The sequence below is a fragment of the Labrus mixtus genome, chromosome 5 (assembly GCF_963584025.1).
Source record: "Labrus mixtus chromosome 5, fLabMix1.1, whole genome shotgun sequence".
In the NCBI taxonomy this organism is placed as follows: domain Eukaryota; kingdom Metazoa; phylum Chordata; class Actinopteri; order Labriformes; family Labridae; genus Labrus; species Labrus mixtus.
Genome location: NC_083616.1, coordinates 19,188,878 through 19,206,856, shown reverse-complemented (window position 1 = coordinate 19,206,856; position 17,979 = coordinate 19,188,878). Strand labels below are relative to the sequence as shown.

Here is a 17,979-nt window from a genome sequence, read left to right as displayed (position 1 = left end):
TCCCCTCAGCAGTTAGCTCAAAGTAATAGTTTGCTCGTTTTATTGACTTGGTGTTGAAGGTTGACGTGTGAAACATGAATTCGTTTTGGCGCCACAGCGCAGGAGAACACAAAGGAGTGACTATCCAGGATAACGCAAAGCGTGGTCAAAAAGTCAGGGTTAGGAGTGTGGGAAGGGGGTTCAGTGACATGTCGGCTGCCAGTCTAAACATGACTTGGAGCCCGGTCGCCCTCGGCGTGCCAAGTCTATAGAAGCAGCAAAGCTTTAAAACTCCGGCCCCATGAGTCAGCCAAAAGCCCTGGACTCAGAAAACCTATTCCAGTCTCTGTGTTACCATGGCAACGGGAACAGATTGGAACCACATCTGGTAGCCATTTCAGTCCCTGCAAGGAGAGGAAGAAAGAAATTTATGAGTGAGGGGGAAAAAGACAAATATTTTCTGCAATGCAAAGCAGAAAGAAAGTGGAGTCAAGTTACACTTTAAAAAGGGGTTGAAAATATTAATCCTACGTGGACTCAGTCAAGAGAAGTTTTTCAGCGCCCGTTTAGATATTGGAAAATGGTTTAAGCTTTACTCCATTTCAGTGGAAATCTTGTAAAAGGCTGTAGTACTTTAGCAAACACAATCCAGAAGCATGTACTCATAAGTATGTTAAGAAAGAGGCATGTTCTTATAAGATGATCGAAAGACATCTGTGCAAATCCATTTTTTGTCTGAAAAAAACTCTTTGTTGTTCAGTTCATTAGTGAAATGATTCCTTGAAAACATTGATTTGGAACAAAAAATGAGTTTGACATTTACAATTGAGAAACACTTATTTGTGCTATATTCCAGTTTCAGTGTCTGACATAAATGTGCGTCTGTTGCAGCACAATTTCCTCAAGTGCAGTCATTTCCTCGGCTGAATCGTTGCGTCAGACGCGACCAGAGGAGATTTGCAAACGCTGTTTTTGTCTCTTATCCCTGTCGACTTGCTGTCTGCGAGAGACACTGTCTAATTGCAGTCCTCCTTGCACGTTAAATGTTGTTTCTCAGCCCTGTGGAAATGCAGTAACTATGAAATGACATTTACTGGAAATGGAGCTGGTGCTTTTCTTGAGCCAAAACCGCTGAGAACTGAGGTCAGCTCACAACCAGAAGGAGGGAGAAGGAACAGTGCCAGCATCAAATGTGTGTTTATAGATTCCCAGTGACATCTACTCACTCTGCGATTTAAGACCGTCATTATAATAGACCTGAAACTCGCTTACAGTGGCATGAAGCTACAAAAAAAAGAAAACAAAAAAGAAAGGCAGCTCTTAATACACATTAAGAGCAACCGCACAACAAGCCGACCTCCCAATGAGATGCTTAGTCAGATGGGCTGGTGAAGACCTGAAAATAGGTCAAAAGAGCGGAAACTGAGTCCCAGTTTGGGATGGAACCGCTTATCAGTATTGTGATTAAACCCAATGTATGAAGCGGAAAACTACTATTAGTTCAACCCAATCTGCTTCGTCTGTCACATCACAAACTACTTATAGTTAGAATAATGATACGTCCGTCTGGCTCAGAGTTAGGACATGGAGCTTCTGGAAGACAAATACAGACATTTGTCATCTTGACGAGTTGTATAAATGTGCATATACAAATGAATATGAATAGCCAGGAATGTAATTAAGCTGTTCCCCCCTATCCAGATGGAGACTTCTCTTCCCCCTTTATTTTTCCTTCACATGGAGGGGTGTGCAAACAGTTGTCTGGGACTTCAAATTGCCCTGGATTTTTCCCCCTTTGTCAGCACAATTCTGTGGAACGAGTGCATCAGGGGAGAAGATTTGGGCGGCTAACAGAAAGCAGATCAGTCAGATGCTCCTTCTCTCTTTTTCTTTCTTTCTCTCTTCTCCTTATGACACTTTTTAAAACCCCTCTTTCCTTCCCTGTAGCCTATTTTCCCTTCTCCTTCATTCACCCCCCCCCCCCCCATCTTTTATTCCCTCACACACCCATCCATCCGCTATCTGTGCCGTAAAGTGGGACTTCAGACTTCATAATGTGGCTTGAGGTTTCAGCTTTCACATAATTCCACAGGCTGACCCAAACTTTTTTTTTTCCTTCTTTCCTTTCTGCTTCTCACTCAGTCTAACCTGGAGCAGCAAAGAGAAAGAGAAAGCTGCTGCTTTAGTCCAGATATTGTGACGGGAAATGATCACAAGACCCGATGTGTCTGCCCAAACTAAAGGAAAATAAGCAGATGGCTAATGTTTTTATGCACTGAACCCCGACTGTCCTGACAATCAGTCCTGTCTGTGACCGATGAACTGTAGCATACAACATCTTTGTTGTTTGAGACGCAAACTTTCACCTTAAATGTTTTGCCAAAACCAGTCACAGAAACATATGCCGTGCAGAGTTACTCAGCTTTAGCCAGAAGAAACATTCTCCTGTTTTCAAAACTGCATCTGATTTGTTTTATTGTGACTTTGTGACTCATAGGTCAGGATTATTCACACTTTCTTATCCACAACAGAGACTTTGAAAAATACCCTCAAAAATAAAATAAAAATGCATAACCTCAGTATGTATGCCTGAATAATATACTGTGTGTGCCTGCAGTCTACTGTGATGTGAATGGAAATGATGTTTGCTGTATATTTACCGTCGCTGTGGAGCGTATACTGGTGTGTATGTGGCCCTCACAGCCCTGTTCTACTTCGCAGGACAACACTGGAGCCATTATGAGGAGCCATGTGTTTCTGATTACCTCTGCACAGATTAGAGGGAGGGGAGCAGCGGTTGCTGTCTGCTTTACCCCCACACCCCACCCCCTCCGCCCCTCTCGGCTCCTCTGATGTGGCCAGCAACTGGACATCCATCAGTGCAAATCCCTCCGTCGCCCTCGCCTCCTTTCCCACCTCTACAACAAACCTGTACATCCGCCTTGATGTCACTACCATTTTCATCCATCACCTTGCTCTGCTCCCTGTTTAGATATGTAAACACTGGAATCTTTGTCAGTGAAACTCTTCTTGCTTGACCTACATATGGTGCCAGAAGCAGCAAGCTGTCACCGCTCTGTTCCCTGAAAAAAGTGCTCACATTGCTAAATCAAAAAACACTGTTGTGGCTATGTAGTGAGACCACAGAAGACAGAAGTGTTTTGTTTCTTGTTGATTCAGCAATGTGATACTTACTTGACCTCCACAGGAAAATCTGCGTTTGATTTGCCAACCTCTGGGGAGGTTAGAGGTCAGGATGAAATACAGAACAAGGCCAAGAGTGTGAGGAATCGATGATTTTCTCAAGTACATTTCAGCAGGGTCATCAAAGTACATGAACCCAGATAGTAAGACTGAAGGAACACATTACTAGTGGTCAAATGTCCACCTTAGAAAAGCAGAAGCAGTTGTTTTACATCACTGATAACTGTCTTAGAATCAACAGAACGTACTTACAAATATTTATTTTAAAGATTACATACCTTAAATACAGTGTGCTCTCCAAGAAAAAGCCAAAAAACACATGCACATCACTTGATTAGAGTCGAAAAAAATAGTTATGATGGAAACAAAGACTCGCCATGGCTCCCAAATATATACTTATTTATTTGCTATATGTGCATTTAAGGAACACCACACACACAAGAAATACATGCAACGGCAATGACCTCTCAACACGGCATTAAGTGGAGTTTGCATTGAATTTGAAAGATAATTTTTGTTTGTCAGACGCTGTTGACAGTTAAATGAGTTCTTCACATTAGCATTTCAAGTCAGAGGAATTTGAGCTTCTGTGATGTTGTCTTTTTCAAGGCTCTTTCAGAAATTAATTATCATCCCTAATTCAGTCCATGTTTCATCACCCTTTCTTAATGAGCCAGATGGTGTTTTTATATATATATTTTTTTTTTCAGAGCAAAGCTTCATCCCCTCAGCCATACGGATTCAAATTGAATCAAGCATATGATCCTTACAAAAAGTGTAAAACCTTTAAAGGACCACTCAAAGGCCAAGTACCCTAACCTGACCAGTCTTGCAAAATGATAAAACAATTATAGAGGAGGAAAAAGTTATGTTGTTGCAAGCTGAGCCTCAATAATGTTGTTGCAACCAGCAGACACAGAAATGTGTTTATCTCTTCAAACATTAGGAATGTTCGGTTTTAGGTGTGGTTATTGAGATTCGGGTCAGTTGATGACTTCTTGAAACTGGAGTGATGAAAGAGTATTCAAATATTTACTAAACTAAAATCAAATAGGTATTTCCCTAAATTTGAGACTAATAATGTAATCTGTAAATAAATGTAGAGAACTTTAAAAGTATGCAGATTAAACACAAGGTACACATTCTGTATGGAACTAAAATGATCATCGTACAGGTACTAAAATGAAATCACTCTTGAGATTTAAAATATACACAGATAGTTCAACCTCCAAGAGTAGATGTCAAAAAGTGTTCAAGTGCCCTTTCACAAAATCAGACTGAACATATAAAAACAGCACTTCTCTTTTACCTTCAACATAACAAAGTCACTTGAAACAAGGTCACTGGCAGAAAACCATCTTGTACAGCAGAGTTTCTCTGCCAAGGCCGACAGCCTCTCAGTCCTCTGCAGCGTTTCTGACTGTGTGGGGGAAAACTGGAGCCACTTATTTTAGGTCGTAGGTTAGAGCCAACCACAAGCTAAATCAAACTCAGTGACGTTCTCATTTACTCCATGAGCTGTACTTTTGCTTACAGTTACTTGTCACGCATGGACATCTCACCCTAAGTCCCTATGTGGTTTCTTCATTTAGTAATTATTTGTAATTCTGCCTCTGATTTAACAACTTTTTGACTGAGTTACAGTCAAGAAAGCAGCATCGTGACAAACAAACACTGCAGATAAGTATTTACAGAATGTGAAAAAAGTCCCCCAAAATTAAGAACGTATTTTTATTGGATTTCTAAACAAAGTCTTAAGTTATTTCATTTTTTGCTGGGAAAAAAAACACATTTACTATTGACAGTGAGTAACATTTTGCACTATGAACCTAAACCTCCACGAGGTTATGTCCACTTACAGCACATCACTCTGTTGAGCACACTCATGAGCATTGTACTTTCATTGAATGAAGCCCTCCACATGGCCCTCACTTCTTTCAACACTGCCCCTCTTCTTCTTCTTTATGAGCAGACTGCAGCGCAGCAGGGATACAAGCAGCAGGCTCCCCCCCAACAGTTGCCCCGAGGCTCCAGACAGATAAGAGCACACATACACACATGTACACACAACCACAGATAATAACAGTTTATTCTCAAACATCATTTCATTCATCTCCCTTGCTCATCCTTTTGCATACAAATAAACATCCACTCTTAAGCACACAGATGTAGACACTGGGGCCAAATATTTCTCACAAAAGCATATCATAAGTGGACAGACACCCAGCCAAATGTCGCGCTGGCTGGTAGGCAGCATCCGGTGCTTTGGAGAAACAGGAAGTGTGTGTGTCTTTATAACAAGCTACTCTGAGGGAGGCAGGATTACAGAGAGGTGTTTTAGCGTTTGATCTCTTGCCAGCTGCAAGTGTTGAAACTTGCAAAACTACTGGGAAAAAGTTCTGCAGTCTGCAAATTTTGTAAAAGTTTTCATTGTCTGCTTCCCTGTTCTGCTGTTAATAAATGACTGTGTTTTCCCCCTCAGTCAGCAGATTAATAATAACAACATCCCCACTTTTTGGCACACGCCGCATAATGTAAGCTGAAACATGCTGATCGTGAACACATATGGTATACATCCACACATATAGACTGCCACAGCCATGTCACCCCACCCCCTCTGCTCATGGTGCATTCTCCCATCTCTCATCAAGCTTTCTTTCTCTAAATAAAGTACTTCAGTTCTTACAGGACGGATATACTTTACATTGTGTGAGAAAAACCGGACTAGAACTTTAAACAACACAAAGATGCAGACGCAAAACTCCAGCGAGAGAAGTGACACGATGGCTGCCGAGGGGAGGAAACCCTGTAAAAAAAAAGGGGACTGTTTTACTGCCATTTGACACATAATCTCAAACAGTACAAGCAGAAGCACAGAAAGACTGAGTGCAGAACTCTGAGCTCTTGTGTCTGCAAAAGACAGAGACACAGGGATGGTTTCTGCTTCAGCATTCCAGGCAGGAATGGTTTATTTTTGTTGGAAACATAATTGTCTGTGGCGAGGATTTGGAGTTCCATTTTACCCGCCAAACTGCCTGATAGTGTACATTTGGACGTTATTGCCCTCTTGTGGTGACCTGATGTACTAGCATTTTTTTTTTTCCACAACAGAGGACTTGAGTAAACTTTGAGTGGGGGGCAGATGTTTTCCTCACACGCGGGTGTTAACACAGTGCAAATGTGCTCTGCTGTCATGAGGTCTGATTTCACACAATGGATTTAAGCGTTTCTTCTCATGCAACTACAACACAGTGAGAACTGTAGAGGGAAAACAGGAAAGAAAACAAATAAGACACTGGGTTTAGCAAGTTGCTTATTTTCGCTCTGTTGCTAATGTTATGGTCTGTTTTGGTTTTCTTTGGGAAACAAAGAATACAATGGAGAAAAACTTCAGAAACTCTGTTTATAACTGAGGCTTTGCATAAAGACTGCAACAGGATAAGCTGTCATCAATTGAAAAATACACCGACCAACATTGTTAAAATTCAAAAAAATTAAAGTTTCTTTCAAATTTTGGTGGCTGGTGGTACAAGACACCGAGAGAATATTGGCTAAATCGGCAATCTCTCAAGCTACTGTAGCTTCAAATGTCTCTTCAGCTTCATTTGAAGGCCTTTTTAGTTGACTGTCCTTTATCTTAATGAGTATCAATTCCAACCAAGCTTACAGTGACTGTTTTCAGGAAACAGAACAAAACAAAACAACATCTGTATGCTTTAAGTCCAGCACCAAACAACTAGTGAAGTTAGCAAAAAGCTTAGCAATAGCTCAATAGCTGTAGCAGCTAGAGAATTGCATTCTTCACTATTGAGCTAGAGACCAAACACGCAGCTAGAATTACAGTGAATATTCCACATTTACTGGGAGACAGAAAAATGTCTCCCAATAAATGTTACATATCTGGATGTATTAATAAGCCCCTGTTTGACAACTTCACCATATGTAATGTAGAGATGCTAATCCAGTAGTGTTCTGTTAGCTTGTTTCTGCTGCTGCTGCAGGCGGGCAAACATACATCCTTACAGCTATTATTATTAATTGTTTTTAAAATATATTTTCTGGAGCAGTACAGCATATCATGGAGTACATACTGTACAGTTCAGAACATTTAAATGATCTAGGGCAGTGGTTCTCAACTCATCTAGACTCAGGACCCACCACCAGCTCCTCTGTGATAAATCGCAACCCAAATTCATGATTTGTACCGACTCAAACATTGTGCATTTTGGACCTAAGTCAGTACAAAACATGTGACCGAAGCGAAAAACTGAACAAAAGAACATGTTTAAAAAGCACTTCACAGACTTTTTTTAACACGTGTTTTTCTTCCAGGCACACTTTCGCGACCCACTTAAAATAGCTGAGTCCAACCTCTGGGTCCCGACCCACCAGTTGAGAACCACTGATCTAGAGCATTTCATCTGTCGCTCACACTCTGCACACTTCAAACTCACAGTAGAGGCTTACAGGAAAATGTTACTGGAATACAAGGAAACAGGCAGCAGTTAATAACATGAACATTTTGCTATAGTTTAGATAAACAGATGAGGTTAAAGCATGTAAAATCCTTTTAAATATCTACTTTTGGTGGTAAGTAGACTGTATAGCGGTTTGTTCCACTGAGGGACACTTTACTGGATAGAACATGCTCAGATTGGCTGATAACTTCTTCTTTTACCTCACGAGGGTACAAAAGTCTCTTTTCTGGACTCCAATAATCGTCAAGCCAACCTTCAAAAAAACATTTGATGCTGTTCTTAATTCAAAGGAAACTGCTTTAACCAACAAATCTATATGAAAGTGAAAGCACTTTCTATGAATGATTGGAAAAAAAAACTATATTTGTTGATTAAATGAAATCTTTGTGGCATCTTGACAGCCATCTCTGTGTTCATATGGGCACAGAGTCCAAAGATTATTCTTGATTATACATCACAGACCGTTAACTCAAAACAGAAGAAAGACATAAGATAAAATAAAAACCATACACACTAATGGTTTTCGGTTATTAATAACATGATTTTCTGTTTCATGTTCAGTGTAACAAGCAACAAAGAGTTAGTGCTGTTCAGATGTTGTTGGTCCGATCAGCACGGTAATTATTATTATTTTTTATCAACAACAATTTCTGTGGAGAGTCCCTGCTCAACCCAACACATCAAAACAAGCTTGTTGGAAATCTCAGTGTCTGGCTATTGGCACCCCATAAAATAATATTTTGTTTTTCTATTGCTGTTTGCATATCAAAGTAGCAAAGATACAATATGTGAATGGAGTGATTTTAGAATGCTGGACAGGCACATTTATAATCTTTACAACTCAGACTGTTTCCTGCCTTTATGTTTCGTTAAAGGCCTTCATTGACTGTGTATAGTTTAGATCTTCTCATCTATCTCCGAAACAGTCTACTCACAAAGAATCCTAAAGTAAACATGTGAAATGCTGTTTGGAAGTTGTCATCAACACTAGTCAAAAACAAATCATTGAGTTAAAGACGAGGAAAGATCCAAATTTAACCCAGTCTTTATCCTGTTTGCTTTATGCTTTCCTATAAGAAACTTCCCCTGATATTTTCCTTTTTGTACAAAAGTCCAGTTAGTCTTCTTCAATGATTATTTTGTTAAAAGTGACAACATAAGAACACGTCCTTGCCATAAGGACACCTGTACAAATCCAGTGTGACAAAAAATTTCTTTTTGGGCAGCTTTGAGTATGTTTCTGGCTCGCAGTAACCATCTACCACCTGCATGCTCTGCTCACTGCGTGGGAAAAAGTGATAAGAGTGCAGATGTTCTGTGGGTTCTGTGGACCCTCAGTGACATCTGATGTGGAAGAAACTATAAACTATAAAACCAGGGGGGCTCTGCATGGCTTTTGGGAGATTAAAACAGCTCAATGAGTATAAGACTTAAGATAAAGAATAACATGCATGAACATAGTTTGCTTACCATGATTGTAAAGCATTTCTAATAGAACGATTGCACAAACGGGTAAGAAAAATCAAACACAGGAAGGCACTGCTCCCCTGTTGAAATGCATCATTGTCTTTTCCAAAGTGAGAAAACCTTCAAGTGGATTTAATGGGTTACATATTGATGGTTATAGCTCAGGAGAAATCACTCAAAGGTAGGAATTAGTCGTTAAAATGTGGGCCTACTTGGTGCTCGCTCTGGCCCTTGCTGTTACTGCAACAGATATTAAAAATGACACAGCGGTTGAAGAAAAGCTTGTGATAGCCAGAGGGAAACTGATGGTGAGTAAAAAAATAAAAACTGAAGTCAACTTTTGAATCTCTTTTAAATGTCACATTTTCATGATTTTGAATTTTCAGGAGACTGTTTAAATGTAAGAAATTAAGTGTACAAAATTCTGGATGTTAAATCAATAGAATTACTTCACTAAAAAGCCAAACACGTTTTTGACTAGAACACTCTTAACTTTCATCATTATAACATTCTCTAAAAAAGTGATGTATTCATCTTTAGAACCCGAGGAGAAACCTGAAAGAAAATTGAATCTGGATTTGTCAGCGAAGCTGTGCATGGTCTTCCTCTATTTGAATAAAAACATTATAAATTTAGCAGACAATGATATTAGATCCACCACTACAGGGGGCTGTGAGATGCGATATAGGTGTACCACACTTAGGGGGTCTAAATTTGATTAGACTACCCGTTGGTGTCTACATACGTTGGTGTCTACATAGCCCACACCGGACAATCAGTCAATCAATCTTTAGTTGTCTGACAAATTGTTATCTCAAGTCACTTTACAAGTCAAGCCTAGACCATTCTATTTGTTATAAAATTGACAAAGACCCAATATTAACCCACTGTGAGCACAGCATTTGGCAACATTTAACAAGCGTGCCGGGTAACTCGGGACCCCAACTGTAAGCTTTATCAAAAAGGATAGTTTTAAGCCTACTCTTAAAGGTAGAGAGGGTGCCTGCCTGCTAGAACTTGACGGGTGTATGATTCCAAAAGAGAGGGGCTCTACCTCCCATATTACTTTTAGAGACTTATGGTACTACAAGCAGGCCTTCTGGGGGTGTAATGTTCTAGCACTCTCCAACAGCCTTTTAGGAAAATCAGAGTTGTCATACTTTTTATCTTCAAATGAATCTCGGTTTATTTTTGTTTTTGTAAATCTGTATTTCTATATATTTTTATATCGTGTATTCTATTACTTCGGTGTAAGTGTTCTGTTTATGTTACCATACAAAGACGATGGATCAAATTAGCATTCTCGCTAAATCTGGTGTGTTCAAATAGTACATTTTTTCGCTGACTTTCATCAATATGCTCTGTCCCTATACACTAAACAGATACATAAGCAATACGCTCAGTATCTGAAATTAAAGGAAGGCCTCCACATGAAAAGAGGACAATGGAGACAGTTAAAATAGGAGTTAGTGAGCAAATGGGGGATTGATTAAGAAGACGGGTAAGCTGTGTACTGTCATGTCGATATGTAGTATCCTGAGATACCAATCCTATTTCTGGCCCCTTTGATCGCTTTGATCTTTGATCATCATTATTTGTCATGCTGTTTCAACTGTGTTGTTGTCCCTGCAGGCTCCCAGTGTGGTCGGATGAGGCATAAAGAAAATGCCAGAGCTCCATCATTTCCTCCTGGAGCGCTCGGCTTTATAGTATCCTTATGCTCTTGTGTTGGTAAAACCTTACTTCTCCTTAACAGAAAAAAAAACACTACAGACTTTCTCATGACCTCTTTCATAAACAAAACAATGTTCTCAGCAAGTTGCCAAATCTGTTGCCAGCTCTGAGAGCTTTCCAAAAAACTCTCCTGGTCCAAGTTGAAATCATGTTTGTGAGTGAGTTTAAAAATAGCCAAGCAGATGGAAGTGCTTTCATTCTTCACTGTTTACCTGTTGTTCCCCTTGATCCCTTGTTTCCCGCGTTCAGCCACAATTTGGAGTACGATTCATCGGAGGAGAAGAATCCCCGTCTGATCTTCTATAATGAAAAAGATGAGGTGGTAAAGGTGAGACGTGAGTTCGGGGATCTTTTCCTCACCTGCTTTGTGCTGGAGTTTATCTGTGGAGAGCCAAAAAGACAAGACACATTATGTGGGCAGCGTTTTAAGACTCTCTGTATCTGATGTTATGTCCTCTGTCAGATAAAAAGTCAAGACTGAGTGTGTTTGAGAATGTGAGACAGAGTAAAAAAAAAACACAGATGGTGAGAAAGAAGGAGTCAGAGAGTGTATATATCAGGGCTTCTGACAGCTGAGAAATATGTTTTAGTGCTGAAACTGGATACTTGGTATGAATACTGATATGAGAAAGAACACTTTTATGCCTTTAAATTACAACTCTTAAGAGTTTCCCACAGGCTTTGTTTCCCCCCCCCCCCTACGTCTTGGGACGACTCCTAAACCTTCATTTAGACCATGAAACTGACAATAAAAGTCTTGCTTTTCCTAAGTGTCTCTTCCAAATGCACAAGAGCGCCTTTTGTGATTGTGAAGTAAAAGTCTTTCTTCTCTTCTGATTGTTCCCCCCTTTTGAAGCTCATGTAGGAATTTGTCTTTGTCAAATTCCGTGCCTTGCGTTAGTTGTTTTCGTTTATTGTTTCATAATGTGGGAGCTGTGGGACTGCAATTTGACTTTAAATGAAGAATTACCTCAGAGGCAAAATTACTGAGCTAAGACATGAAAACAAATGTGTCACAGGAGCCTTCATATCAGCAGAGAGTGTACAAGTTTTAATAAATATCAAATTCTTGTTAAACCAAATGAATGTATCATAAACTAATGTGAATCAGAACACACTGTTTGTCTACAAATACACACTTTTCTGCACACACTGAATTGTGCTGAATTGAAAGTGCTGCTTTCAACGTTGTGTATGTTTGTATTTGTGTGTCTTCTCTGGACACGTCAGACTGTTCCAGTGAAGAAGATGAAGGCAGACGAGATCAGCAGCCTGTTAGAATCACTCGGTTTCTACAAGAGGTCCCAGAAAGGGGAAGAGGTGCCAGAGGAGTTCCAGCACTTTCCCCTGCGTGCTATCAAGGACGAGCTGTGATGACACCCTGTGGCCAAACATCGCTACTGCACCAAGGCCGCATTAATGACGAGTGGCGCTCCAAGGCCTTGACATGAAGCCAGGCACCATTCTGAAGAGTCGCTGGCCGTGTGCAGCGTGCAGTGTTAGTCATTGCTGTGTCACTGTGTTCACATGCTAGATTAGAATTAAAAGGCTGTAAAATACAAATAAAATGATAATGACTGTGTGGATTAATCCATTTAGTGTGCCTGCTTTCATACATTCTATACCGTTATGGTATATGGAAAACAAAGCAGAACACAGGGAATGTTTACGCAGAAATCTAAATGACATTTATCCATACAGGGCGACAACTTTACAGGTGTTTAAATTAATTAATTTCTGTATTTGAAAAGTCACCTTGTAAATGAATCAACATTAAACACATGTTTATGTAACTGGGTAATCTAAAGACTCATTTAAGCAGTAGTGTCTTTGCATGAAGTTGTCAGTCATCGTTCATAAGTAAGGAAGAAGGGGGCTAATAGATAATAAAAAAAGATTGCAAAAAAATGTTTTTAAAGATTGATGAAAGGATATTTATCTTTTTTTTCTTAGTTTGACAGAAACAATGTAGCCGACATAAATCAGATGCAAAACAGATCACACCCAACAAGTATGAGAAAAGGTTGATTTTCCATTGATAGCTGTTTTACATCGTGTTGTCAAGTTGATAGGATCTAAACTATTTATAAGTACAATATTTAAGATTAAAATATAATTTCCCTTCTATTTTTTTTATTTTAAAAGGGACACTCAACATCTAAAAGATACAAATACGCCTGTGTTAGCTCTACGGCTTATTCTAATGGTCAGTCCCTTTGCATCAAATCGTCAGCCATACCAAAAAACAAAAAATGTTAAAATCAAAATGAGGAAAAATGTAATGACATTGTAGAAAGAAATAATTAAAATATGATAGTGTAACCATTATGCATTGTTCAGGTTTTATGTTGTCCTCTGTTTAATCTCTGTGAAGCCTACATTTCTGTCAAATTCTATAATTAGATAAACATACTGACTGAGCATCATAAATGGCCTCTTAGTTCCTCACAAACTGCCATCCTGCTGCCTCATCCTAATCCAGCCCCCCCACCCCCCCACCCCCACACACACACACACACTATAATCTGATTAGCAGCGGTGTCTGCCAGCATGCGTCTGTGTGTGTCCATTTGTATCTGTGCCTTCATGCATTTGTCTCCTTGTGTGATTGAACACACAGCGAGGATTAGCAGCAGAGTCTGAGGCACAAGCTGAGTTTTGGACTCTAACGTTTCCTGATTCTTTGGCTTGGTCATGGTCAGCAGCTTTACCCACCATGCCTGTGTTTTACTCACCTGTTCCAGAGAACCTGCAGTTGGGCCTGAGCTACATGGGAGGCTCGGTGTTCACCAACAACAGGACGGCAGACAGCGACTTCAGCAGGGAACAGGAGGACGCCAATGGTTGGTTATTTACTAGAGTGCTGCTCTACAATGATATAGATTTGTGATAACAGAGAGGGAATATCTGCTTATTGGTAACCAAAACCAAACAGTGATATCAAATAACTAACAGTGAGGGGTAAACATAATTATGTGACCACTACTCAAATCTGCTTTGAAAACATCAACATTGTATTAACAGTTGATAATGAGAGAAATGAGCGGGGACAGAGTTGGATGTTGTAAGCAAAGGCTTTGTTATCCATAGTGTAATGTAAATTTATATTATTATTATATAATTATAAATGAACTGATTTCCTGATTTTAGCTGAATATTGCTTTATTTGAATTAAATTTAAAATTAGTTCCTATATGATCTATGTACATTTTTCTGCATATCTCTAATTGTGTTCTATATTAAGATCATGTTTAATAAAAAACAAACTAACCTATCTGTAGTGGTGAGTTTTAAAGAAAAAAAACTCTTGATTGTTCATGATAGTGAAACATGTTACTAATACAAATATGTGATTGTCTTTGCCTTGCAGTGGTCAATGAGCTTGTTTCTCATCTTCCCCTGCAGATGATGCTTTACTTCAACATGTTCTATTTTCCCTGCTGGTGGTTTTCTGCTGTTTTCATGTTGGAAGTGAAGGTGAGTTTGGAGTCCCCACAAAAGGAAAAAAAATATATAAATACTGCTTCTTATCTGTTCTGGATTCACACTGACTTATTAAAGGGGTAGCCTAGATCAGTGGTTCTCAACTGGTCAGGACCCACCAGCTCCTTAATAGGAAATCACCTAAATTTCTGATATTTTTTAACCAATGAGATTCGTTTTATGAAAAATGGTGCCATTTGGACTTCAGACTGTCCAAACAAACGACAGAACAAAGAGATGAAACAAAACAAAAAAGTGATTTTTAGACTAGAGATAACAGGCCCACAGTCGCAACCCCCTGAAAACGACTCCAAGACCCACTTCTGGGTCCCAACCCACCAGTTGAGAACCACTGGCCTAGATGACATACAATCACATTATTAGGTTCATTGTACAATTTTGATACATCTTTGATTATAATATTTTACTTTACTCCCAGTTCTATTATCTTCCGGGGTACTACCAGGCTCTGCTCATCACTGGTATGATCCTCCTCACAGTCATTGAGGTGGTCCGGCTTTATCTCGGCTACATTGGCAACCTTAAAGAGAAGGTAAGTTACACCTAGATTCTGTCCGAGGCACAATGCAGAGGTCTATCAGCACTCCTGAATAACACAAGGGGCTGCTTTAGTATCATGTGCAACCACTCTGCTGGCTACAATGGTCTATAGAGTTTTTGTGAATGAGTTTGGATGTAAAGGTGTGTTAAATTAACATTACTATGCTTTAATTTTGATAAAAAAATATTAGCAGCATCTGCATTATATTTGGGGGCGGCATGTAGCTCAGTCTGAAGGAACATGGGTTGGCAACCAAAATATGGAAGTTGGTCTGGTTTCTGGAGGGGTGCCAGGTCACTTCCCAAGTACTGCTGAGGTGCCCTTGAGTGAGGCACAGAATCCCCAACAGCTCTGGCACGCTCCCTGCGTAGCAATAGCAGCCCCACTCTGACATCTCCCCATTAATGCATGTCTACAGGTCCTTTTTGTGCATGTCAGTATTTCAGGCCTATGTGTGTGAGAGCCATGTCTCTCAATAACAGAGGGTAAACCAACATTTTCCTCAGGGATTAATAAAGTATGTGAAATATATATATTTTTTTAAATCAGACAATCAACAGTGAAAACCTAGAGGCTATATTTTAAGCTTAAACAACATATTTGATCACCCATGTATTCCCTCAGACAACAGATAATGTAAACATTCAGCCAACTCCTTGCTTATATCACTTTTAGCCAGGAAGCAGAGCTAATATTTTTTTTGTAGAATTTGAGGCAGAGGCAGTCTTATATTTGAAAAAAAAAACACAGCATATTTGACGTGCATACATTGGCATTATGCTAATTCCTAACATCACGCTAAGCTACTAAGTAGTAGATTTCTAAGATAACATTTTAAAGTGTTTTAGGGAAAATAAGTAGTCAAAAAAACTGCATATAGCTTATTTGCTTCATACGTCATCTAACCTTATCAAATTGTGTCACTTCCTCTACCATTAGTTTACACTTTTCCTGTTGTACATTTCGGCATTTCAGCTGTGATATTAGCCATTAGCCAACTTATAACATCAGCTGTTGTATAAAATAGGCCAACTTATGTTTTTTTTTTATACGTGTATGAAAAGATAGTTTACCATATAATGTAAAGACAGCACTACATTGTTTCACAGCATTTGAGCTTCACACTCGAAGCCCGAGGTTAGAGGGAATCAATCAACATGTGTAAACATGTTGAATGCCTGAGTGCCTTATCTTTACATCACTCTTTACAGCCTAAACTCTCTCTGCCTCCTCTTCCTCGCTGTCATCAGGTGCCAGAGCTGGCAGCTTTCTGGCTCCTGTCTTTCTTGTTCCAGCTGCCAGTGCTGCTGTTCTTCGTGACTGATGAAGGAATTATCATCCTGCCACTGGAGAGAGCTGTCCACTCCCTCTACCTCCTCTTCCTATTTGCAGAGATCCTGGCCTCCTTTCTGGCGCTGAGGACCATGACACGAAAACTCACCCTGCTCTTCCATCTGCGCCAGTTTGGCAAGGTGCAGAGCTTTCAGCATGCAGGGATGAGCCCTGTGTATGGGATTCCATACCATCGCAGCGTGCTGCCTGTTTCATCAGCACATGATATGTTCAACTAAAGCATAAATATCCATGCAATAATATCAACTTGTATTGTTAGATATTTAAAATTTGAGATGTCTTTAGCGTTCTTATTTACTGTACTTGTGTTTACTTCCGGCCCCTACAACTGCATTTTGAGGTGTAAAGTAGCTATGGCTCCCAGAATACTTCTCAACAACTCTATGAGAATGAAAGCTAATGTTTTACCTGAAATTAATTGTGCTATTTTGAGCATATAAATACAGCCATCAAACTATTTTCTTAAAAACATAATGGTGTCATTGTGTTTGTGTGTGACTATACTGCATTTTGTTCAGGAGAACTCAAGATTCAAGGTTCAATGTTTCTTTATTGGTACCTAGAAAGGTAGATTTGTTGTGCAAATAGGAGATTCAGCATTCCAATATATACATACAATACAAATTCAAGGTTAAAAAGAGCAGACAGAACACATTAGAACAAATATCGTTGATTATATCAGGTTATGGCAAAGTCCTTTCACAGACACCCACTCAAAACCTGTGTAGACATTCAGAGAAATTAGCAACCTCTTGAAAATGTAATTTTTTTTTTGAGATTCCATTACTAATTCAGAGACAACCACATGTCAGGAAGGCCATGAGCATTTTTTAAATCCTATATGAAGACATTTTACTGAGAATACTCTCAACTCTACAATCCTGAAACATATATTGTCATTTACACATAAACTTCTCATGAAATTCCTACCTGATCGGTTTGTGCACTTTTTTTAAGTGAAGGACAAACCTGTCACAGTCCTACAGGGAAGTCGGCGAGTATGTGAATGTACAGAAATTGTGCATGTTGGTGCTGAGAAGTCTGTATTACCATATAAACACTTAAGGACTTGAGATTTGGACATCCATGAGCACTAACGTCCTTAGTGGAAATGCATCTTAAACCCAGCATTCAGCTGATTTCTGATCAATTGAAAAAATGTGTCTGCATGGGAAATTGCACTTCATGTGTACATCCCTCTAGTCTGGACAGCAACTCAAAATTTTGGAGAAGATTTTGGCAGCAGACTTGCATTGTAGACAGACTATACATTATATTACGCAGGAACATGAGCTATAAGGTACACGTTGGATTGATAGTCGAAACACTATTACTCATTTGTACATTGTTTACCTAAGAGCAAATAAATAAAACATATTTTCTGAGTGGTTGCATGTTGATGTAAAATTGCAACGTAACGCAAGGCAAGTTTGTCTATAGCACATTTCAACCGTAACACAAGAGATTAAAGAATTACTTTAGCTAAGGAACTTCTAGGATCCAAGCATCCAAGCATCCAAGCATCCATTTGAATGCAGGAAAAGTCTTCAAGTTTATGAGTATGATTAGGCCAATCTGTTTCATATTTTCTGGTATGACTTCCATCATGATGGTTGGTATATATAAAAGCTCTACAAAATTTTGTTTATTTTGAAATAAGCCAAATGTTGATGTTTTAAAAGAACATGTAAAACCATTTTAGCCACACTCTAAATGTCA

At 39.4% G+C, this 17,979-nt stretch overlaps 2 protein-coding genes across 3 annotated transcripts; both read left to right on the top strand.

Moving 5' to 3' along the window:
- Nucleotides 1-9,262: 9,262 nt before the first annotated feature.
- selenoe (selenoprotein e) lies at nt 9,263-12,452 on the top strand. Its single transcript, XM_061038403.1, has 4 exons — nt 9,263-9,436; nt 10,761-10,837; nt 11,112-11,190; nt 12,093-12,452. The coding sequence occupies exons 1-4, from the start codon at nt 9,329-9,331 to the stop codon at nt 12,234-12,236; spliced, it is 408 nt and encodes a 135-aa protein (XP_060894386.1). The 5' UTR covers nt 9,263-9,328; the 3' UTR covers nt 12,237-12,452.
- A 912-nt stretch (nt 12,453-13,364) lies between these two features.
- On the top strand, nt 13,365-16,712 carry zgc:112294 (transmembrane protein 17A). 2 transcript variants are annotated; one of them, XM_061038402.1, is made up of 4 exons: nt 13,365-13,705; nt 14,233-14,339; nt 14,812-14,898; nt 16,158-16,712. In XM_061038402.1, exons 1-4 carry the CDS (start codon nt 13,579-13,581, stop codon nt 16,476-16,478), a joined length of 642 nt encoding a protein of 213 aa, XP_060894385.1. In that variant the 5' UTR covers nt 13,365-13,578; the 3' UTR covers nt 16,479-16,712. The 2 variants fall into 2 exon arrangements, with proteins under 2 accessions (XP_060894385.1, XP_060894384.1); XM_061038401.1 differs by having other exon boundaries at nt 13,370-13,705; nt 14,785-14,898.
- The last annotated feature ends 1,267 nt before the right edge of the window (nt 16,713-17,979 follow it).

Excerpts from the sequence above, each read along its gene's own strand:
- zgc:112294 (XM_061038401.1), top strand. The coding sequence starts at position 13,579 with ATGCCTGTGTTTTACTCACCTGTTCCAGAGAACCTGCAGTTGGGCCTG. Across the intron at positions 14,340-14,784 it reads TTTTCATGTTGGAAGTGAAG|TTCTATTATCTTCCGGGGTA; the intron begins GTGAGTTTGGAG and ends CTTTACTCCCAG. Across the intron at positions 14,899-16,157 it reads TTGGCAACCTTAAAGAGAAG|GTGCCAGAGCTGGCAGCTTT; the intron begins GTAAGTTACACC and ends CGCTGTCATCAG.